The 26028-nt window shown below is 33.7% G+C and overlaps 1 protein-coding gene across 3 annotated transcripts in view; it reads left to right on the top strand.

Moving 5' to 3' along the window:
• The window catches only part of NKAIN2 (sodium/potassium transporting ATPase interacting 2), a gene marked incomplete at both ends in the record, with an annotated part of 1067732 nt that overhangs the window by 473107 nt on the left and 568597 nt on the right, over positions 1-26028 (top strand). For all 3 annotated transcript variants that reach the window (XM_080700348.1, XM_080700350.1, XM_080700349.1), the window contains one exon: positions 2958-3095. In XM_080700348.1, coding sequence (XP_080556474.1) covers positions 2958-3095 — 138 coding nt within the window. The remainder of the gene's footprint in view (positions 1-2957; positions 3096-26028) is intronic.

Consider the following 26028-nt stretch of genomic DNA (forward strand, 5'->3'; position numbering starts at 1 on the left):
AAAATAAAAAAACACACTGTAGCCATGTTTTAAAGACAAAGAATACCTATAAGTTTTCCAGTTTTATTGTAGATTGCTTTAAATTATGAATACATTCACATGGTGCATCCTTTTGGACTCTGGATACATACTTACATTTATGTATAAGGCAATTGGAAAGACATCAGGTAAATACTTTAAAGAGAGTTCCATGGGGAAAATCAGAATAACACTGAGAATATGAGTTGAAGGAGGCAAAAATATAAAATAAAACGCGAATTTTGCCTTGACTAAAGAGGAGATTATGTTATGAACTGACAAAGAAGATCAAAGAGATGATCTGTATTATGCCAGAATAAATTAAGTCATAAAAGAGTTATTTTTCTGTAACCAACACAGTTTGTACAACATAACCCATGAATGCCTTTTGGTTTTTAGATATGTAGTGGTGAGAAGGGACAAAGTAAGGACCTAGCGTACGGTGTGCACAGTGGCCTAGATTCCTGTTCTACCTCTTACGACTTTTTGACTTCGGTAAAATCTTGTACAACTACATCATAAATGCATTAATCTTCAGATTAGAACAACTATATTTACCTCCCTCGATTTTTGCATGACTGTGGTAGAGTTATGTAAGTACTCAGCACAGAGTAGGTGCTTTGGCAAACATTTGTTCTTTTCTTCTACTCAAATTCTCCCTACTTCCAGTTGGAAGAAAATTTAGGTAGGACAGATTTACTCCCACAAATGACCATTTCCCTTATACTCACTGGATTTTTCAGAGTATTCTCCAGTCTTCAGCTCTAAAGATTATGATAAAACTGCCTATGATGAACAGTAAGACCAGCAACGAAGAAAAAGCTGGAAAAGCAGAAATATTTCATGTGAAGAATTATACCTTAGCCTTTTCAGTCAGTCTGCACAATTTTTTAGTAAAAAAAAACTATTAGTTCTTTCACAAAAAGAGCATGATGAATGTTGATAGCATTTCATTTTAGCCTTGCAAACTTAGTGAAAACATTATAATCTATTTATTTTTATAATTAATGGTGGTACTGCTATTTACTTCCACAATTGGTGCATTTATTGGAAAATTTCCCACTGTTTGACTGATGTGCTTCATTCTCTATACTTTTTCCCTGCTGTGTACCCACAGTTATGATGCTCAAAATTTATAGGGTTTAGATTGTTACTGTTGTTTTATATTCCTATTTACTGTTTATTCATAAAATAAAGATAAAGAATTCTATGTTGAATGAGCTTTTTTTATAGGCAATTAGCAAAAGTTAACAACACCTTACTTTTGGGCACCATTCATGGATTCCAACAGGATATATGTCATAGGTCTTTTTTTTATACAAAATGTGACTACATGAAGTAGTTGAAGGAATGTTTCAGCTTCCTTGAAGGCAGTTCAGGTCTTATGAGATTGAGTGATGTTCAATTCCTATGACAATCAGGATATTGCATTACATTATTAAGGCTTTGGTGAATATCTTGGACTTAGCATATTGTCAGGTAGAACAAATTAAGATTATGATGATGATGATGATGAGGAGGAGGAGGAGGAAGAGGAGGAGAATGCAGGAGATTCTTTCAAAATTATTGCCAGTGTGCATATAAATGAAGGTTTGAACAGTTAGTCCTGTGACTATTACTGTCATTACGTGGTACTCGGCATGCCTTAGGGAATTAGAGGCATTATTCAAAGTTATTTTGAATTTATTTTCTCTTTCAATGCCTGATGGGGCTATAGGCTGCTCAGCTAAAGAACTGCAGTGTTAATAATGATCTTTCAAAAAGTATTCAAACTGAGCTATAGGTATTTAATTTAAAAGCATACTACGTGTTTGTAGACTATTTCCTTCTGATAAGAAGTGTCATTAAAGCATAGTGATGTTAGTAACTTGAGGGTTAAGTCACCATTCTTCTTTCAAAAATTGTTAACTATTGGTATAGAACATCATGTCCTTTTAGTATGTTTTTCTCTAATCAGACAGTTTATTATAATTTTACCCAAGGGCAAGCAAGAAGAACAAAGTCACCAATCTGCTTTTTTGTTAGATCTGATGAGAGACTACTGACTATGCAGATTTAACTTTCCAATATAAAATGGTACTTCTGGACCACTGACCAATCACAGTTTATTGCTATCAGTTGGCCAATTGGATGGTTTTGTTTTTATCTTCTCACTGCTTATATTTTTTACTTTTCTCTTTGTAACTGTGAAGTTGAGGCATAGGTGAAACCCAATAATTTGAAGCAATATGAGTTTTCTGCTTTTAGCATAGTGATGACGTCATTTTGTTTTCAGTCCCTCTCATTTCCTTTCACAGCTTCTTTTTAACTTTGATATTGTGAAAAACTGGGTATGGAAAAAAGTCATTTAAGTTATAATCCAACAACTAGAAGGACCATTCACACCGGTTTGAAGGTCCACCCTTTACAAATGATGAATAAGACACCTGAATAAGGGTAATAACTTGCGTAGGCCATTGCAGATGCCAAGTCAGAGCTACCTCTGTAATCCAAGTGTCTTGTTAAAGAATTCTTTTCTCTCTCTCTCTATCAAGTGCCCTTTGTTCTTTCCCAACTTATATAATGACATTTGCGCAGATCCTAATGACAAGCCCTTTGTGTCATGTGGACTTCCCTGACTTGCTGGTGGATGATTTCAGGTGTTTGACAAGGCACTTGACAATATAATTTCTCCTGTGACTGCACAGATGACATCTTGTGAATATTGCTTTATGCCTCCACAAAATCATTCCTGAAAGTATTGTAGCTGTCTGTGGATCCACAGTAGACCTAGTCTTACTTTGAAATATATCTGGATTTGCCACCCTCACTGTTAGAAACAAATGGCAGATATTATAACAGATTTATAATTGCTAAAGATAACGTCAGTCTGGTCCTTTGTTTTCTCACGGCTGTGATGTTTCTCATATGTGCTGATCGGTCCTGTTTTGCTGTTTCAGGTTTGTGTGCTGGAGAGGCAAATATTTGACTTTCTTGGATACCAGTGGGCACCTATCTTGGCAAATTTTGTACATATTATTATCGTCATTCTTGGTTTATTTGGAACTATTCAATATAGACCACGTTACATAACAGGAGTAAGTACCCTTCATGCCTTTTTTTCTATCTTCTTGACATAGAAAAAGATGTACAAACTAAAAATGCTCTGAAAAAATGATGTGTATACCCTCTCTTAAGTTCCGTGTATCTATTTCCATAGTTTTAGATTACGTCAACAGCAATTGAGATTGTCAAGTTTAAAGCACTTGATAGTGAATGTAACCAGACTTTTATCATAACTTGAAGTTTAAGCAAATATTTCTCTATAATTACAAGCAGAACTGTGACCTTATACTTATAAATTACAAAGTAATTGACTATGAATTAACAGATTTTCATGAGAAATTTTTGTCATTTAAATACTTGTTTTATAAATTTAATGATAGTTTAAAATAAATGCATGTAATATACCCTATTGATATGCCAACATTAATGCACATTAGGGTTCATATTTGCAATTCTTGAGAGCCAGAATATTGTGGACCATTGTCTCTGTGTTCTCTGTAATTTTTTGACTCAGAGGAAGTATTTTGCATTCCCACTCATGTTAAGCTTACTTAATATAAAAGTGAAATTCAACTGGGTTGCAGTTGCTATGGGAACCTTAACTCAGATTTTTTTTTCTATTTAACTATTGTATGTGCCTCTGATCTCAACTACCATTCTTCATTAATGTAGGTTTCTTTTATTTTTTATTTTCATCATTTTTTATATTTATTCTGTTTTTCACAAAGGAAAACTCTGTATAAGCATTTGTTATAAGTCATAAAGCAAGTTTATAGTAAAAGTACATATGTATATATGTTAGCATTTATATAGCGTACACATATAAACATATATCATACATCTCTATATAGTACCTATATGCATAGTATACATATTCATGTATGTTAGTACAGTTAAGTTCTGCCATATTAAACCCAAACCAGCAGGATTTCCTGTCACCTGGGATGCAGATGAAACTCATTGGTACAAACACAAGTTATGTGATAGTAACTAGAACCAAGTGATGGGCTATCTGGCTAAGGAGAAGTGAGCATCCTATCGTCCCCTCCTCTAAGTCCATGCCCAGAGACCATGGTATGCTCCCTCTTAAGGTAGCCTCTGAATCTTAAACAAAGTGGATGTGTTCTGTTGCAGGGTAAATTACTTCAACATACAACCATGATAGTATTGTCAGTACTCTTCTATAAACTGCCGTTTAATTCAATTTATGTAAGTTAGCACAGTGGTCAGGAATAAGTCACTTCAAATCATAATACTAGATGGCAATCTTTGGAACTACTAGATTGTTTGTGACTTTGGGTAACTTTACCTTCACAATATTTAGTTTTCTGATCTTTAAGATGAAAGTAATAATTAGTTATCCCATAATTTCTTAATTAGTTTTATTACTGGCCAACTTATTGGCAAGTGATGAAAAAATTAACTTACCTTTCCTCTTTCATTAGATCTTGTGGTTTTTTCATAAGTTTATTATAATAAATAATGCTGCTCTTAGTAGCATTATATAAATATCGCTATTTCTGATGAAGTGCTTAGGACAAAATCTAGATGTTGATCAAAATGTTTGAGCAGCTTAAAAACTCAGATTAAATTTGATAAATGATAGGAACAGTCTTTATAATATCTTTAACATAGTGCTTGGTATTTGAAAAGTGTTTGATAATATTATCAATGTCTTATTATTATTTGAAAATAACACTAACATGTAAAGCATAGAAATCAGCTAGAAGGAAACTTCAAGCAGATCATGGTATTCCAAATATTGGTTGAAATAGTTTTGTTTTTTATTACAAACTGATATAGTTCATTATTATTATTGTCATTATTACTATTTTAAATTGATTGATGCATTGTAATCATACATAACTATGAGGTACAGGATGGTAGAGGCATACATCCCCTCATCACTTACTTAGTTCTTCCTTAATTCACCTCCCATTCCCTGCTCCCTGCCAACTTCTCATGTTTGGCTTAGTGACTGACATTGACATGTTGGACAATCTAACTAAAGGAGATGGGAAGGAAGAAGAGGAAGCACCCTAATTATCTAACTTTTTAAAAAATATGGAATTTCACTGGGTATAGTGGCATGTGCCTGTAATTCCAGTACTTGGGAGACTGAGACGGGAGGATCACAAGTTAGAGTCAGCTTCAGTAATTTAGGAAAACTCTGCTTTAAATAAAAAGGTTTTAGGATATAGCTCAGAGTTAAATGCACCTTGGTTAGATTTCTAGTACCCAAAAAGAGGGATTTCTATGTATCAAATTATAATTTCTTCTACTTAGATAAAAATGTACCTAGAAATCCTTATGTTATATTAAGCCATTTTCTTTAACGTAAGAATTAGCATGCCAGGAGTGAACTTCTTTAAGATTGTTGGAATTTCACCTAATCATGTCCATTAGACATAATTTTAAGTCATCCTGAGGTTCTGAAGAAGCAATGTGTTATTGAGTACATCCATAATTTTATCTTTCCTGTGGACATCACTGAATTTGGTCTTCTCTTTGAGGCAATGTCTTACTTTGAGTATTTTTACCAGTTGGAAGATGCTGTAAATGATAAAAATTTATATTCCAACAAATCATGTGTAAGGTTGGAAGTGCAACCTATAAATTATTCCTGAAAATTGGTTTTTTTCTTACTTACCTCTCAAAATATTATGTTATATGTGGCTAAAAGATGACAAACATCTCTGTCAAATGTTTGCTTGGAAATCCTCTAAACCACACAGCAAGTTCATAGATATATTAACTATCCTCCACGTTATTTCAGGCTTTAACCAAGATCATCATTCAGATTAATCATGAGTCCCCTCCCGCCCTCAAAACCCATTTCCTTATCTCTCTTCCCATCTCTACTAACATTTCCTCTCCCCTCCTCTGTCCTCTACCTGACAGCTTTTATAAAAACCAATACTGTGTATATAGTCTTTTGTGTTTGAGCTATGATTATCACTCAGTTCCTTGTAATAATTTATATTCTAGTTATCTATTTCTGTATAATTTCTGTTTTTGAAGATTTAAAGTGGATTTAGAAAAATAAGAAATGTGTCAGAAAAATGAAATTAAGAATTTCAGTTTGCCTAAAAATGACAAAAGGAATTACGCTTAAAAGTTCTTAAAATGGACTCATAAATGTCAGAAATTCTACTCAGTGAAGGATCTGGGTGTAGAAAACAAATGCACAACTGGGGCCATGCGATAGTTCACAATACGGATTGCTGCAGTCAAGAAATTTCTGCAGGCTTTCTATGTACTGGAGACTTGAATATTAGCAATAAAGGTTTACACTAAAAGTGTAGACCTTCATGTTCTCTATATTTGATGTTTTATATTTTTACAAAAGATTTTAGTATAAAAATAGGAAGCCATTTTGTAATGTTATAACTGAAAGTTGTTATTCATATTTTTGTATTTTTACATACAAATGAATCATATCTGTAATTGTATATATTCTAATCATTTAATTCAGCGTTATATAAAACCATTTTGAAATTAATAGGACTATTCCAATTTTATGTAACACACTACTTTTCTATTGTACATTGTATTATTCCCATGTTTTTCTATTATAATTTCTATAATAATCTTTATTAAAACTACTCTCATTTTCATTTATGAGTAATTCAGTAGAATAAATAAATACATAGATGTAAGAAATGTTAACTATTTTAAAATTCTTGGTATGTTCCTGGGCATGGTGTGCACACCTGTAATCCCAGTACCTGGGAGGCTGAGATGGGGATTTCAGGTTCACTGCCTCAGCACCTTAGGGAGGCCCTTCTCAACTTAGTGAAACTGTTGCATTCAGGCATTTCAGAGCATGCTGAAATGGTCACTGATGGGGCCTCTCATGTACAGCTGATGCATACATTGATATTTTCCTTCCACTGCCTTTATGTAGCCTCAAACTAAAAGGAATGAACACACCACCATTGTACAGTACAGAAGTTTCCAGCATTCTTTGGGTGTCCCTACAATTCAGTGTGGCTATTTTCTCCCTGTAACTTACAAACAGAAGCCAGAGAGGTGGCTGGTACCCCTTGCCAAGCTGATCTCACCCACATGGACACCTGTGTGTGTCTGTTCACAGGTATGTGTACTCCATAGTGACAAGGAGGGTGATCTATGAGGCTGATGAGCCAGTTCATGACATATTTAATGTATGATTCCATGTGTCATGAGAATTTCACAAGAATGTTATTAAATGACCCAACTACCTCATGGGAAATTGGCTGTGGACAATCTGTGTTAGATGAGAATGTGATCAGAAAAATTTATTCTGATTAATAGTTTGAACAAAATGATGTTATATAAAAAGAAACATGTTAGACCAGATGCCAAAGGCTAAAACCTACATAGATTTCCTTAGATTCCATTTTAAGTCAGTGTTTAATTCCACATCTAGTGTTCATATAAAAGGACAGGAGGATTACGCATGTTTGAAGCCAGCCTCAACTACTTAGTGAGACCCTGTTTGCAACTCAGTGAGACCCTGTTTCAAAATAAAGAATGAAAATAGGGCTGGTGGTGTTGCTTGGAGGTAGAATGCCCCTGGGTTTCATCCCCAGTCCCACAAAATAAAATGAATGAATGAATAGATAAATGAATAAATAAATAAATAAAAACACTATTTTATATTGTAAATTAATTATCTAATGCATTTTTATTTTTTAAAAAGACACTGGCATACAGAATATGAGAGATACCCAGTGTTTATTAATTAATGACAAAAAGTGGTTTTCTTGGTAATAATGCTATAAGGAATGTTGCTATAACACTCAAAAGATTCCAAGATTAATTCATTCATTTATTCATATCCTATCTATTCTCAAACTAGAAACAAATTTAAAACATCTTAAAGTCCATTACTCAAATTTTATGACAGTGGAGGACAGTATAGTAAAATCAATCATCTTTCATGAGAAACATGTTTTTATTACTATTCATTTATCTAGCCTCCTAGATACCTTCCTCTATAAAGCCCTTAAATATCATATCATCTTATACAGTTTATGTTCAAATTCATTTGACTAGGAAATAGTAGAGTTAGGTTCTTGGCCCATGTCTTCCTGGCTACTAAAGCAAGGCTTGAAACCATCACAGTGAACTGATTCCTTGTGGCACAGTTCAGAGAGTTTATCCTGTGACACAGTTCAGAGCATTTATTTATCACTGATAAATTAAAAAAGAAAAGTTTTGTTAAGCTATGAACAGACTTAAAAATTCAGCATGGAATTTCCTGTTTGGAAATAGTTTAAGTTTGAAGTTGTGGTCTGCGATTCCTACATTAATGATTATATTTTAGTTCTTTATATAATTTGAAAATAATCTCAAGAATTAAAAACATAAAATCCTTAGTGATAGATGTTATTTTGGGGGCAAATAAATATTACAGGATATTCTTGATATTTAGTAATAATAGAATAGTATCTTTTTATAGCATTCAGCATTTTATTTATAAAAATTTATCAAAATGTTATAAATACAAAATTTACCCATCAAAGAGTATAATTAAACATTGAATGTATATTAGAAGTATGTATTACTTAAGGAAAAATTATCTCTTCCCAATTTTATTATTTGTAAAAGTATTGGGTAATCAATGGAAGAACTTGTGTATATGTTAATTTAAAATACTCAAAATCTAAAGCAATACAAATGACCTAGGAAATACCAAGATATACATTCATATATACTATTGTGTCTAATAAGAGTTTTTCCATATCTCATTTCAGGCTATGATAACTAATGTCAAATCAGTGGGAATTGATTTCTAGTTTTTTTCTGAAAAGTCAGGAGTTTAAAAAAATTTGATTGAAGTGAATTTGGTGAAACAAGGCAATGGTGATATTAGAGAGAAGAGAATATTTGTGAATTTCATTTTTAATGTTCTAGGAATAATAAAGTATAAAGCTTTCATAATATCCTTACTTGCTCTTCAAAAATAGTAAGACAATTGAATACCTCTTTAGTCCATATATTAAAGTTTTAAATAGTAATTTCTGATTATTGCTGAGCACTAAATATTTTGCCCAAGTTGTATGACATCTCTTCTTTCTTTCTTTTTTTTTTTTTTTTTAGCTACATGATTTTTTTTTAATTGTGCTTGTCAGGGAGTGTTGACTTGTAAGTTAATATACATCCTTCTTCTTAGTAAGACAATGCCAATTTCAAACATGGTGTCATTTGTTTTGATTTCCTTAACTTTGCTTTTCTAGAACCAACATACTAAAGAAAAGGATCCCCCTGCCATCTTGAGCAAGCATGGGGCTACATGGTTACTGGAACCTCAAAAGACAAAGCAAAGACCCATTTTGTGAAAACATTCTGAAATGATCATTTGGAAAATTAACAATCATCTTAGTGAATATGCATAATTTGTGTGTGGAGGAAAAACCTTCTCTAAATTTCTGGAAATTGCTATTTGCTGCTAATCAAACATGATTTTATTTCGGATTATTCAGGGAGCTCAGTTCTCCATGGAGACTATAACCAAGCACTAGAGATGGGGGATTACTCCTTATGTCAAGTTTTAAGGCCATATGCTTTTCTAACTTTAATAATGTTAACTTCACTAAAAATGTTTGCACTACTTGAAATCATTTTTAGGACATTATTAATCTATGTTTAAGTAGATGTTTTGCCACTTTTATTCAATTTTTCTAGGAAAAAATATCCAAGAGAAAACTTACTGCACTAAAGCATTAAAAAAATGCACACTTTCTGTGTTCAGGACAGAAAATCAATGTAGATTAGAGATGAAGAGACTTGAGATAATAGTAAATTAACAATACTTCTAATGACTTAGAGTAGTTGTGAAAATAAGCATTTTCCCATAAGCCTAGGAAGGGGAAAAAACACATCATTACAAGTTTAATGGATTTAGCCTGTAGTCCTAAAATAAATGTAATAATGCTACATTGTGAATGCAATTTATTCTCAAAAGAATGTGTACCCTGGAGGAAATATGAGCCATTTATTCTATAAGAAGATACTTTGTGTTCTCATTCTGGTGTTAGGCTATAACTAAAGATTTATAGAATGTGATATATAAATACTTACATTTTGACAATCAAAAATTCATGTTTGTAAATCATCTAATAATTTTTGTAAATGAATTTTGAAAAAAAGACATTTTGTGATATATAGGTATAGGTATCAGTTTCTTTGCTAAAATAGGAATAAATAATTCATGTGTTTTTAAAAGTCAAAAAGTAAAATTAAGTTTATAATAAATGACTCCTTACTCTACTACAGCTGTTTCTAATCTTTTTATACTTCTAGGCTATTTTTAAAATGTATGTGTGTGTATGTTTCTTTTCTTTTTTTTTATTTTTGTGGTGCTGGGGATTGAACCTAGGGGCATTCTACCTCTGAGCTATGCTTCCAGCCCAATATTTTATTCTTTATTTTGAAACAAGGTCTCACTAAGTTGTACAGGGCCTTACTAAGTAGCTGAGGCTGGCAGCAAACCTGTATCCTCCTGTCTCAGCCTCCCAAGTGCCGGGATTGGAAGGGTGTGCCACCATGCTCATTTTATATGTTTCTTAATTTTGATTTTATACCTTTAGACAGTATCTAACAAAGACCTGTTCCAAATTATTTTAGACTAAATTATTTTTGGATCATATTTTTATTACTTTCCCCAAGTTTTTATCTTCTTTTTTCTTGTAAGAGAGAAAATAGGCCTTTATTTATTTTTATTTATTTATTAATTAATTAATTTATTTATTGATTGATTGATTGATAGTACTGGGGGTGGAACCCAGGGCCTTTCTACCTCTGGGCTATACTCCCAGACCTATTTTATATTTTTATTTGGAAACAGGGTCTCACTAAATTGCTGAGAGCCTCACGAAGTAGCTGAGGCTGACTTTGAAACTGTGCGATCCTCCTGTCTCAGCCACCCAAGCGCGGGGATTACAAGTGTGTGCCACCGTGCCCGGCTATTTATTTATTTTATAATTATAGTAGTGTGATATTATTATACATGGTGATGAGATTTAAAGTGATATATTCATATAGGCACATGACATTTCATGGTATGTTTTCCTCCATTTCTTATCCACCTCCCTTCGCCTCCCCATAAATACTGGTGAGATTGGTAGTGATCCTTTCATGTATGAACATAACATTATTTGATCTGTTCTAAATTCAAACATTCTTTTTCCCTCCGCTACTTTCCTCATTTTTATAAAGTTGTTTTTTTCTTCTATTTTATCTATTGCTTCTACATATGAAAGAAAACTTGTTACCTTTAACTTTTTTTACTGCACTGTAATCATACATTGTGATAAATTCAGGGTGATAGAGGCATACATGAACACAGCACTCACTGAGGCTCCTCTCCCTCCCCAACTTCCTATGCAAGACACTGACTGGATTTGAGAAGTCTGTGTATGTATGTCAAGTCTAATGAGGGGTTTCCTCCTGGTATCTGGAGTCCCCCTGTGACTCAGTTTCTCCCCAGTTTCCACATATGAGGGAAAACATATGATCTTTCACTTTTTGTGACTACAGATTATTCTCCAGTTCCATTAATTTCCCTGGAAATAACATAATTTTGTTCTTTACAGCTGAGTAGAATTCTGTTGTGTGTTCATACCATAATTTTGTAATCTACTTATCCACTGATAAACATTTAGGTTGGTTCTATAGTCTGATAATTATGTATTGTGTGCTATATACATAGATATGCATGCATTACTATGGTAGTCTGGTTGTATTTCTTTTAGGTAAGTACTCAGGAGTGGTATAGCTGTACCATATGGTAGGTTCATTCCCATTCTTCTGAGGAGCTTCCACATTGTTCTCCATAGTGGTTGCACTAACTTTCCGTCCCACTAACAAGGTATCAGAGTTCCTATAACCTTGACATTTTTTTTAAAGGCCAGATAATCTCATTATAATTTTCTCTAGTTCAGTCCATTTTTCTGCAAATTAAATAATTCTCTTCTTCTTTATGTCCAAGTAAAATTTTATTGTGTTTTATACCAACCTAGGTTTCCATCAACAGGCTTTTTTTTTTTTTTGCAGTACTGGAGATGAAACTCAGGGGCATTCTATCTCCGAGCTACACCCCCAGTCCTATTATTTATTTATTTTATTATTATTATTATTTTTGTGCGGTACTGGGGATGGAATCCAGGGGCAATATACCTCTGAGCTACACCCCCAGCCCTACTTTTTAGTCTTTATTTTGAAACAGTGTCTCATTGAGTTTCAAGGTACCTCACTATGTAGCTAAGGCTGACCACAAACCTGCAATACTCCTATCTCCACCTCCCAAGTCCTGGAATGATAAACATGCACCACCGTGCTGAGCTAGGCCTTTATTTTTAAGTATATACTAAATATATTTGCTTTTTATTAAATATCACTATTGCTTAATATTTATTCTGCTTTTGTTTTTAAACCTATTGCTTTCCTGTTTGAATTTAGACAATTTCTTTATATTTGGCTCTGATTTTAACTATAGTCTTTTTGTTTTTAATAACTCTTGTCTTCTCTAGAGATTTCTCTCTTAGCACACCATTCTTTTGGTCCTATATAAATTGCTTACTCTAAAGGCCTATTATACATCTATTCTTCCTGCTTTGCTATCTTCAATTAGATTCATGCTTTTTTAGATACCATGTCTTTTCTCTCTGATGCTATTCAAACCACTTCCTGAACAAGCATGTTATAAGCTTTATGATTTTTTTTACATAATTAAATGTCATTTATTCACTTGAGTAAAATTTTGTCTAGTTGTAAAATTCAGAGGTAAAAACAAAATTTCCTTAGGATACTGAAGTGATTGTTTAACTGAATTCTAGAAAACAGTGTTATTAATAGGATATCTGATATATTCATCTATAAGTAACTATTTATTTATTTATTTACTTATTTATTTATTTATGGTGGTGGTACTGGGGTTCCTGGAAGCCCTTCTACCTCCCGGCTACACTCCCAGACCTATTTTATATTTTTATTTGGAAACAGGGTCTCTTAAGCCAGCAAGCTGGCTTTGAACCTGTGTGATCCTCCTGTCTCCACCTCCCAAGCATGGGGATTACAAACGTGCGCCACCACGCCCAGTGCGTATAAGTAACTTTAAAATAATTCATTAAAATATTCATTTTAGCCTTGATATACTGACATTTCAAAATAAGCTGTCTGAATATGGACCTATTTAACATTTTATAGGCCCTTTTTGAAGACTTATGAAGCCCATGATAGTGAGAGTTCTATCAGTGTGAAAAAAAAATGTCCTGAAAAAATCAACTTAAAGGAGGAAAGAAGTGTTTGTGGCTCTTGATTTTGGAGGTTTCAGTCCATGTTCTTTAAGCCCCATTGCTTTATAACTGAGGTGAGACAAAACATCATGGTGGAGAGCAAAGTGAGGAGCAAAGCATTTCACCTCATTTCACCCCTCATGGGCATGCCCTGAAGGGCCTCCTTTCTCGATCCAGGCTCCATATTCTAAGGTTTCCATTACCACCCAGTAGACCAATAATCCAACATGGGATCAAAGTCCTCAGGATCCAGTTATCTCCCAGTTTTCTCATCTTTGAACACGGCTGCAATGGAGACCTTCCCTCAATACATGAGATTTGGAGGACATTGAAGATCAAAGCTATAATGGATGCCTTTGACTACAGATTTTGCATGTACTATGTTGATGCTTCTCTATGCTTTTAAACCTTAACCTTTGTTATTCTCAGATAATTTCACTTAGCAGTCATCACATATTATAGCTTTCTATTCATTTGTTAATAATTTTATTCTTGTCCTCACACAACTGTATGCTTAGCTAGTTTTAAAACTGGTAAAGGGTTATCAACAGTTTCCTGCCACTTTTCACACCTGTCTTTGATGCCATGCTCTTTTTCTAAATCTCAAGATCATATAAAATTCTGCCTGATAATTCTGCTTTTTGTCTGTTTCCCCCTCCACATATTCTAAACTATTGTTCCATCCTCTTTATTAATTAATATGTATTGGTCTACTCTTCTATTGGCTGAGGGCTCTCTGGTGCTAATGGTTCACAGCCAATAGTTGTAGGACTATTAATGTCATGTGCTCAGTTAGTCTTTTTGAACCAAATGTTTAATGATAACTATTAAATTACATTAAACATGTTTTACTTTGGAAATATTTCTTTTTTATGAATATGAACTGAGTAAGTTTCAAAAGGTGCTCCATGCAGAATATAACACGTGAACTGAATAGTAACCCCTGAGAGCACAGGAAGAGGGAGAATTCCAGGCACAATTAAAGATATAAGCAAAATGGACTTAGATGTTTTAAAATGCAGTATTATATTTACTAATATATATACAATTGTCATGGCTGCTGTACAGGGGCTGGTTGAAAATAGTAAATATGCATCTAGAGACTATGTTGGAGGAAAAGTACTTGACCATGGTAAATTTGTAGGGCATTACTTACATAATTGAATGATTTTACATAGGGATGGTTTCTGATCTGCCAAAAACATGATAGGAAACATAATTAAAATACAAATGTCATTCCTGACAGATCTAGAGAAATCAGTCCTAAAATTCATATGTTAAACAAAAGACCCAAAATAGCCAAAGCAATTCTCAGTAATAAAATACATTCTGGAAGCATTAAAATGCCTGATTTCAAATTATATTACAGAGTTATAGTAATAAAAACACGCATGATATTGGCACAAAAACAGACACATAGACCAATGGAACAGATTAAAAGATTCAGAAACAAATCCTTGTATTTATAGCCAGTAGATTTTTTACAAAGCTTCCAAAGAATGTACTGGAGAAAAGACAGGCTTCCTTCTTCCTTTCTTTCTTTCTTTCTTTCTTTCTTTCTTTCTTTCTTTCTTTCTTTCTTTCTTTCTTTCTTTCTTTCTTTCTTTCTTTCTTTCTTTCTTCCTTTCTTTCTTTTTGTGGTACTGGGATTCCCGGAAACCCTTCTATCTCTGGGCTACACTCCCAGACCTATTTTATATTTTTATTTGGAAACAAGGTCTCAAGCCAGCGAGGCTGTCTTTTAACCTGTGTGATCCTCCTGTCTCAGTCTCCCAAGGGCAGAGATTACAAGCATGCGCCACCACCCTGGGCATGAAAAGACAGGCATTTCAAATTATTTCATTTGAGAAAGAATTGAATTAAACTATAACATCTTATCCTCCATTAGTGTCAATTTATGATGGATCAAAGACCTAGAAATTAGGCCATAAATTTTTCAGTTACTATTACTAGGCATAAGATCAATAAACCAGTATATAGGTATTAATAGACACTTCCTAAATAAGAACCTTAAAACTTAGGAAATTAAAATAACAATTTATAAATAGGATCTTCTCAACCTAAAATTAACTTCTGTGCAGCAAATAAAACTACCAGGAGTTTAAAATAAGAGCTTGCAGAATGCAAGAATACCTTTGCCAGTTATTTCTCTGATAAAGGACTAATATCTAGAATATACAACAAGCTTAAAAAGCTTAACACTAAAAAAATCCCAATAAAAAATGGACAAATGAGCTGAATAGACAATCCTCAAAATATGTTACTCCAGGCCATTCTGGCTTTTATGACTTGGTTTGGGAAGTCTGGAGTGATTCTAATTGGTTTGCATCTGAATGTCACTTGGTCTTTTGTTTTTGCTGCCTTTTAGATTCTCTCCTTGGCTTTAGTGTTGGCCAGTTTGACTATTATGTGGCATAGTGAACTTCTTCTCTGATCTGGTCTAAAAGGGTTCTATAATTTTCTTGTACCTATGGATCAACCTTTTTCTTGGTGTTTTAATAATTTTCTGATATTACTACTTTGAAAAAGATTGTTGATCCCTTTAGTTGACCCCTTTTATGTTTACTATTCTTAGGTTATCTCTTTTAAGATGTGCCCATATCTCTTCAATGTCCAATTCATACTGTCAAATTGTTGTTTCTAAATTATACACTATGAGCCGGACATGGTGGTGCATGCCTGTAATTCCAGCATTCGGGAGGCTGAGACTGGAGGATCAGAGGATTGCAATTCGCAGACAGCCTCAGCTACTTAGTGAGGCCCTCTGCAACTCAGTGAGACCCAGTTTCAAAATAAAGAATAAAAAATAGGTCAGGGGGTGTAGCTCAGAGGTTGAATTCCCCTGGGTTCCATCCCCAGACCCGCAAAAATAAATAAATAAATAAATAAAAATAAAGTATACACTATGCATTCAGTTTGGGGAGTGATCAATTTCTGAGACTGAAATTCTATTCTCCATGTTGTCTAATTTGTTGTTTATAGTTTGTATTGATGCCTTTCCTTCAATGATTTCCTTTAGACTCTCTAAATTCTTCTAAAAAATCCTGTATAATTTCTACTATTAAATTTCTGATTTGTCCTTCTGGCAATCTCTGCAATCTGTGTTGTAAGGTTCTGTTATTGTGGTGTTGTGGGATCTCATTGCTTCCTTGTTGTTTCTCCTTTTCATGATTTCAGAAGTTTGTATCTGTGGCTTTTGATACATTTCTCTCAGTCTCTAGGTGTCAGCTGTTAGCTGATGGGCAAGTTGTGCTGTATTCAATGGTGAAGGTTGAGTGAGGAAGGAAGTAAAATCATAAAGCAAGAATAGGGTAAAGTCACAGATAGGACTGAATAGAAAAGGAGTATGCATTTGGAAAGGTAGTATATAGTAGAGATAGTGAATATGCAATAGTATTCTAGTAACCAATGTAGAATATTTAGTATAGTAATATGAAGTGGATTTAATATAATTAGGCAAAGAAGAGAGAAAAAAAGAAGAGGGATGGATAGAAGATAGTAGATGTGTACAAGGGAAGAGGCTTGGGAAAGGGGTGGAGAAGAGAGTAAACAAGAATACACACACAAAGAAACACAAAAAACAAACAAAAAACTAAATCATGCAATCGTACAAATATATGAATTCTCAGCAGACATGGCCTCTGCAGTCTCTCTCTGGGCAGATGCCAAGTGCCACTGGCACCTTTCCTGCTGCAAGCCTTGTTCTCTATATACTGTATACTATGCAGATGGCCAGTATCAATGGGGCTGGATCTAGTGCTAATCGTAGGTCATTCTCCACACTTTCCATGGACACGGAGCCTGAGTTTTTCCCTGCCTGCACAGGCAGCAGGTGCCTTTGGGACCAAACCCAATGTACCTGTAAGAGTTTCTCTTCTCCACAGCTGTCTGGGTTGGTCTAACTTCTCTCCATTCACCATGATTGTATAGTCTGTGGTGATCTCAGAGATCCTTCTGTTAGAACTAATGTTAAGTGCAGGTCTCTCTCCATGCTTTCCACTGATGCAGAGCCTGAGTCTCTCTGAGCCTCTGCTATGTCTAACAGCAGAGCCCACCCCCACTTCTGCCAGGTTGAAGCACAAAGTCTCAGACCCTGCAAGTTTATCGCAGATGTGCAAGTCCCTGTGGCTGCGCTGGGTGTTCTCCCATGGGAACAGTGAGTTCACTTATGGTGTTGTTAAGTTCTGCTCTGGATCTCTGGAGGGTGTGGTGAGCTTGACTGCCACTGGGCAAGTTGTAGCTAGTGTTTGTATTTTTATTTTCAAAATTAAAGAAAATATCATACTTACTATTTTGTTATCAGCTTTTTAAAACTATTTTTATATCACAAACTTCTATTTACTCTTATATTACCAGATCACTCTTTCAATTATTCAAATCACTTTAAAATCTGTGAAACATCTAAACCTTTTCTCCCCATTGTTCAACTTGTCTGTCTCTTGGTAGTTTGCATTCACAGATATTAATCTATTTGCATATAATAGAAATTAAATGATAAGTTAATTATAGGACAGAAAGTGACAACAGATAAGATCAAAGAAATCTCATTCTACTTTTTATCTCTTTCTTATTTTAGGAAATAGGAAATTAGAGGATCTTGTATGACATGGATACCATTTCTAGGATATTGGCCATTTTTTATGACAATGAGTAGGGCAAATTGATAACTTGAATATTTTACTTTTCATGGTTTGGTTTTTCTTAGTTTGTGTATCAAGTAATAATTATAAAAATATTTTTAAAAGGTATGATTGCATAAAGGCATTCAACTTCAAGTATATAATTCTAAAATTCATTAATGTTCATTCTACAACATCAGCCAAATCGATACCAACTGAAGAAACTCTTTGGGACTAATAAATACCACAAAACTTCTTTTGTGTAATATATTTTATATTATTTATTTGAAAATAAATCTTTCTATTGAATGATAAAAATACTCTGAAGCTGACCTTTCAGAAGCTCTGCGAATTGTTTTAGTTGCAGGATGCTTTTTGATTGCCCAGCTGTCTCCTTGATGAAATAGTTGTCATATTCCTGGTCATCCCTGTGTTGCATTTGTAGACATCTTGTCAGTGGTTTTTGGAAACATTGACTCATCTGGGAACTCTATGCACTAGAACATGTTATCTATGCTCCACAGTTAATCCTCTGTTTGCCTAGACCTGTCATTTTCTGGAACACAGTAGAATCAATTTTCTCTGCATTTTTTTCTCTTAAAGGTACCACTTGTATTTAAGGAATTTTGTAAAAAAAAACATTTTACTGCATCTATCAAACACATTTTGTCTTATATTTATTTTATGGAGATTTCATGCTTTAAAAAATTAGTATGCACCGGGCGTGGTGGCGCACGCTTGTAATCCCTGCGCTTGGGAGGCTGAGACAGGAGGATCGCATGGATTCGAAGCCAGCCTCAGCTACTTAGTGAGGCTTTCAGCAACTTAGTGAGACCCTGTTTGCAAATAAAATATAAAAAAGGTCTGGGAGTATAGCCTGGAGGTAGAAAGCCTCTGGGTTCCATCCCCAGTACCACCACCAAAAAAAAAAAAAAAAAAAAAATTAGTATGTGCATGCAAGACCATGTCCTTTGGAAGGGAAGCTACTGCTTTAAAATAACTCTATTTCCAATTACTGTAAAAAAAAAATTAAAAGTGTAAAACATCTCATTTTCATTTTATTATCATTTATTTGAAATGTTAGTGTTTCTTGGAGGAAGGTTTCAACCAAGCTTCCTTCCTTCCTTCTTTTCTTTCTCATATTGAGTATTGAACCCACAACAGTTTGCATGCTAAGTAAGCACTCTACCACTGAGAAACATCCCCAGCTCTGCTTACACATATATTGAAAATTATATTTTAATAAGATGTATCTAAAAATTTACAATGTATAAAATTATAATTTCACATAATTGTTATTTCATCTTCTAAAGCCTTTGCTCTTTCCTACTGCTTTGTGTTTTCTTATTGTTCTTCTTACTATTATTATTGTTCTAATGGAGGAAATTTATTAAGAAGCATGGGAAGCAGATTAGAGATTTTTAAGAGTCTGTAGCATAATGATGTTCATCTGACAACTCAGTAAAAGTAAGAGAAACTCAGCCCGATGTCTGCAGATCTGGCTATAATAATGATTGGATCTGCTATTATATGTACATAAAAGTATACAGTGAGCACTAACCCTGGCCACTGTGATGAGACTTGCTGATAAAGAAAAGTTGAAAAACTATCAGCCAATTTTAACAGACCTACTACAATTTTATTCAATAGAAAATTAATGTCATTTGCAATCTCTGCTATGTTCTACCTTTATCGATGCATTAAAGTTGAATGTGAATGAATTTCAATAAATGAGATAGAACTTGCTTTTAATATCTGATACTAACCCTCATTCTCAAGGCACAATATAATTAAGAGGTTTTGGTGAATTTTATCTCTTTTTTATGGAAGGCAATTGCCTAGTTTGAATTCACCTTCATTGTTCTTCATAAAATACTAAAAATAAGTGAGAACTGGGGGAACATTTGCCAGTTTGTTAATATGGCTACCTCTTTTATTATAGTAAAAGACTATTCATTATTGCAGCACATATTCAATATGTAATATCTGCATGCAAAAAATTAAATATATGACATTTATGTATATATGTTGACATTTCAATATCAATATATAACATGAGGGTTCATATGCCAAAAATAGCATTATTTTTAAAAAGTATTAAAAACCTGTCCTCTTTTATTTAGCATATTCAATCAAAATTGCTTTTTCTTTCTCATTGATCACATTGGATTCAAATTTGTTCATAGGTAAGTCTCTACTCAGTTTTTTTAAATATTGTGTAGCAGATCTTAACACACTCCATTTGTAGTGCCCTTTTGTAGAGTAACATATGCATAGCACAGCATTAATGTGTAAACCCGAGATTCATAAAGCAGAATGTGATGGTTTAAATTGAGGTAGTGAAAGAAAAATTTATTTTGTTACCTTTTCTTTTGAATGATATTTGATTGTATTATCTTATTTGATAGTAATGAGAATAATTTCATGTTATTGGTTCTAATATTTTCCTGCTCTTCCCATTTTATGCAGTAAGGTATATATAAACAAATACTCAAGCAGAGATTACTTATATCAGAACTTGTTTTATAGGAACATTTAGGCAATCAGATATACTCTTTTGTTTGTTTGTTTGTTTGTTTGTTTGTTTGGTGGGAATGGGGTTCCTGGAAGTCCTTTTACCTCCAGGCTACACTCCCTTTTATATTTTTATATTTTTATATTTTTATTTGGAAACATGGTCTCTTAAGCCAGCAAGGCTGGCTTCAAACCTGCAAGATCCTCCTGTCTCCACCTCCCAAGCGCGGGGATTACAAGTGTGCACCACCACGCCCGGCAATCAGATATACTCTTGAAGCATACAAGGATTTTATAAAAATTAATAATGCAGAAATTATATAATTAAAATTGCATAGAAATCAGCATACATAAAAGTCATAGAAAAGTATACAAAATAAGCTGGGTGTGGTGGTGCACGCTTGTAATCCCAAGGCTGAGACCAGAGGATCGTGGTTTGCGCACGGCCTCAGCTACTTAATGAGGCCCTCTGCAACTCAGTGAGACTTGGTTTCAAAATAAAGAATAAGAAATAGGGAAGGGGCTGTAGCTCGGAGGTCAAATGCTCCTGGGTTACATCCCCAGACCCGCAAATAAAAAAGTACACAAAATAAAGGTGCCATTCTACAATGACAAAATTACATGAAATCTCTATTACAGAACCCACCAAGACACCTGTTTTGCAAGGTCTTAAGTGTAATCTGTGAATAATTATAATGCAGTAAAGCAATTTTAATTAAATTTTGACTTCTTATACAGATATTAGAAGCAATTAATAAAATTAGAAAATAATAATTGTTTTGAAGGAAAGCACTGACTCAAGATACAGGACGATTACCGGGCACCTAAGCGTGCCACCTTTTAGTATTATATACACATAGACACAAGAGTAAGTAGCTTCTATATTGGCACAAAGTCCTTTGGCACAAAATACTTTATGCTAGATCAAATAGCTCCAAGACCAAAATAAGGTAGCTTTTCTGTATCTCTCTTTCTTATCAATATTACAAAAATTTTTACCAATGATTATAACCAATAAATAATGATGACAATCAGTCCTGTCACAATTCTATTTTATATTTGATAATATTAAATATTACAGAAACATCCATATGCATAAATCTCCATCTACAGCATGGTCACCCATGGTAGATTTTTCAATTTTACCAAACACAACTGAAATTTAGTGAAATGAAATAACATTCTCAGCACATCATGCTTCTGTCATGTAGAAGCACTTCATTCTTGTCTTCTGAGCTGTATGTAGAGCTTCTCCAAGGAATGAGGAAGCATATCATAGTGACTTATATTCCTGTTCACACATTACACACACACATACCCACACACACACTATAAGTGGCAAAATCAAGTCACTAATATGATTCTGGTATTAATTAAAAATGTCTGCATGACCCTGAAACTTTGAACTCTGAAGTGGCGTCTGACCAAATTTTGTCTTCTATCTTTGGCTATTGTCATGTTTTTGTAGCACATGCTTCTTTTCACATGTGACTGAGTTCTGGGCTAACTGCTTCTGATTTCAGAGCTGAGATGACAAGTAGGAAAGAATCTCTAACATTTACGTTTCCAATTCCTTAAACTCTAGCAAAAAAAAAAAAAATCATTGTGACAGGTTCATTAACTCTATTTGTACTGCTCCATTACTGCTCCCATTTCCCCCTGAACATATCTTCATACTTTTGTCATATGTCACCTTCCTCCAGGACACACAAATTTAGCTAATTCCTAGCACAGAACACAGCTTTTGCTGAATCACTGAGGTGAAAGGAGATCTGAAGTGTTATTAGTTACGTATTTAGAAGGATAATATAGCATTGTTGAAGATTGCCCTATAACTTCAAAAAGTTTACTTTCTAGATATTTTCTGTGTTCCATTGCTAAGTGCCTCTAAGCATCTCCCACTGTAGCTAACATATTTTGTCTTCTCCCTTCTAGAATTCTATTGGCTCTTGTACAGTTGTGTGCAGGTTGCAGGTTGCATTGGCTTTTCTAATCTGCAGTGGACATGCTAATGCTTTACCAAAAATGTAGGCAGAGAAAAGAGTTACAAATACAACCAAGAAGCTTCTGCTAGTAGGAATTATAAATGACATTTATTAAGGAAGTTCTGTTTTTCTCCATAATCAAATCCAGGTGTATTCACAGACAGTTTCCTGGAGGGAGAATTTGTAAACATTGCTGAATACCTAGCCAAAAAAACTAGAACTTAAGTTCTATGAATCCTTCTGTTTGACACTCAAAAGGCAATATAAAGACTAGTGAAGACATTAGTTTCTTCAGTGCCTTTCCTTATAGCAAGTAGATTTTTTTCTTTTCTCTTACTCATTGTGCTGTTTCTGCACTTTTGCCACTTCATTATACTATATGAACATTATTCAACTTCTCCAATCATATTAAAGTTCAAGTACTACAAGCTTTATTAAAAATACAAAAGACTTAAATTTATCTTGTAACCCTCACATACCATTTATTCCTTATACTTTATTTAGTGAATACCCTGCCTTTCTTTTAATGCTGCTTTTCATTTATATTGCATTAATCTGTTCAGTTTTGTTATTTATTATAGTGCTTCCTGAAGCCTATTGTTAATAAGTGGAAAGAAATAGGAATTTGATAATTATGTCCTTACATGGATAATTATTTTCCTTTTGTTTTTGGTATTTTATTGGTACATTTTATTGTATACCACAGTAAAGGTCAATGAATTAAAAAACATATATGCACATAGCTCTTTCCTGCACTTCTCATTCTACTCCCTCCTCCTTCTTCCCCACATGCATTAATGAGATTGGTAATAACACCTTCACATATAAAAAACACACTCCTAACTGGGCATGGTGATGCATGTCTACGATCCCAGTACTGGAAAAATAAGACTGGAAGACCCCAGGTTCAAGGTCAGTCTGAGCAACATAACACACTCTTGGCAACCCAGTGTGAATATGTTTCAAAAACAATCAAAAAGTAAAACAAAAGGTTTGGGGCTGAAGCTTGGAGGTAGAATGCCCCTGGATTCTATGCTCAGTATCAAAATAAAATAATAAAAACTGAAAAACACATCTTCCACGAAGTATTGTAGAGTATGCAGGAATCTCAGAATGGCGTTTTTCATGTACATTAGAGAAGTTACAAAATTATTATATCGATTCTAAATTTATCATAAATTCATGTGTCACCATATGTATAGCTCTGAAACTGCACAAATAAAAAATGGATATTTGTTTTAAATAAATCATAATACGTGAACCAATGCTTATATATACATATATAGATGTATAGATATTATTTTTTTCTTCCATAAATAGGTGTGTGTCTCTTTAATAAAATCATCGGCTGTATTTTCCAGTGATTTTTCTTGATATAGGGTCATGAAGTGAGGAGAAATGAGGAAGCAGTTTTCCACATATTGAGTTAATCAGTTTAGGTTTGCTGGAACTGTATAGCTATGCATAGTTTTCATTTCTTAAAATACAAAAATTCAGTGGAATAAAGTTTCAATTTTTAGAAAATTTTACTTTAAAATCACGTTTAATATTTAAAACACTTTTCATGGTGCATCAATTATAAGATGCTGGTAACTGTTTAGCTATTAAGAATATGAAAGCAGTTAGCCGGGCTTGATGGTGCACGCTTGTAATCCCAGTACTTGGGAGGCTGAGACAGGAGAATCACAGTTCGTAAATAGCCTCAGCTGCTTAGTGAGGCCCTCCACAACTTAGTGAGACCCTGTTTCAAAATAAAGAATAAAAAAAGTCAAACTGGTGGTGGAGCTTGGAGGTAGAATGCCCCTGGGTTCCATCCCCAGTACAGAAAAAAATAAGAAGAATATGAACGAACTCAATCTTCCTATGTTTTTAATAATCAGTAAATAAAACTCTGACCTTTGTGTTATCATACATAAATTTTCATCTAGTATCCTGTTTCATACCATAATGGTTGTAATATGTAGCAAATATTCAATTTTACTTTAATTCAATCTTATAATCTAGGAAATGACTAGGACCTAAAACAGACATCTTTTGGAAGAGATATTCTGCCAATTAATTGCCATAACAAAGCTTCAGGTCTTTCTATTTTTACTTCCCTTTCCTCCCTAATTTATACCCATTAAAACCTTTCATTAATCATCATTGCCATCATCTGTTGGGTGTGTTATCTTATAACTACAATACCATAGTAAGTTCAGAGCAGTTAATCACCAGATAACAATATTCCTGATGTTTTGAGTACTTTGCTTTCTTCTTTGGCTTTGGAAGTTATACTTCTATATCTTTGTAAAGTAAGAGGATGTCACTCTGGTGGTTCAGAAAAAAGAATGCAAAAGAAAAAGAAAAAACAATTTTTAATAATATAGTAAAAATTTTAGCTCCTTTTTATGTAAGATGATTTATACTAATCCATTTTTCTGCGTAAGTTCATTGTTCTTTAGGTAGTTATGTACTTTTAATTTCTTCCAATTCCAGCACTGATTTTGGCATTATTTATGTATGTACAAAGTTGTTTATTTATATCCTCTCTCTGTTCCAAACTTAAGAGGATTTTCACAGTACAAACTAATCTTTCCAATTAACTTATCCTCTTTCCATTTTTGCAAGACTGGGAATGTGTGTAGACCATGAAAGTCTGAGCTTTGTAAAGCAACTGGCGCTAGGGCATCTGCTAACAGTTGGTAGGTCACTGTGTAAGTGCTTTTCTAAGTTAAATTTTCTTAGCTCAAAGTTACTAGACACTGCATCATCTCTCAGATCAAGGCCCTAAGACTCCTTAAAGCAGTGGTTTTCAAAGGATCCCCAGCACCTATTTGAAATATAAATTATCTATGATCCCTGCCAGATGAATTAGAGACTCTTGGGGCAAAGCCAAAAAGTCAGCTGGTAATAAGCCCTTCAGGGGAGTGGGATGCATTACAGCACAATGAGGAAATCTTTTCTAGTAGCACAAAAGGATTTATACTTATTTCCCTGCAAATATGAGATATTTTTGAGGGGGAGGTCTGACTTAAAAAATTTTTTTATTTTAATCTTTTCTTTATTTTACTTGATTCTCCTGCAACGTAATTCAGAGGAACAGATTTTTGAATCTGCAAATGGCTCAATAATTTGGTTGTAGTTATTAATTTACGTATAAGGTATACTGGTGAATTGTGAGGTCAATAATTTGTTTATAATTATTGCTTTATTATTTGTAAGGCCTATTGGTAAGGCATGAGTCTTATTTTTGGCTTTTTTTTTAGCAGAAAAACAAGCTTTTAAAATCTATATGTGCTTAGAATTCATTAAATTCATTAAATAGCAGCATCAATAAATATTTTATATAAATTATTTAAGAATGAAGAAAAAGAAATGTGAACTTATTCTGTTGTAAAATGGCAATCAGTCTTGGCTGTCTATATCCTTTCTAAACTATATCAGTCATATAAAACCATTGATTTGCTTTTTAAAAGTTTAGGTACAAGATAGTAGAGGCATATATGCACACATAACTCATTTAGCCCTTTCTCAATCCTAACTTCTTGAACTCTATTAAGATATCTGACTATAATGCACCAA

Source organism: Muscardinus avellanarius (genome assembly GCF_963383645.1).
Source record: "Muscardinus avellanarius genome assembly, chromosome: 8".
Lineage (NCBI taxonomy): Eukaryota > Metazoa > Chordata > Mammalia > Rodentia > Gliridae > Muscardinus > Muscardinus avellanarius.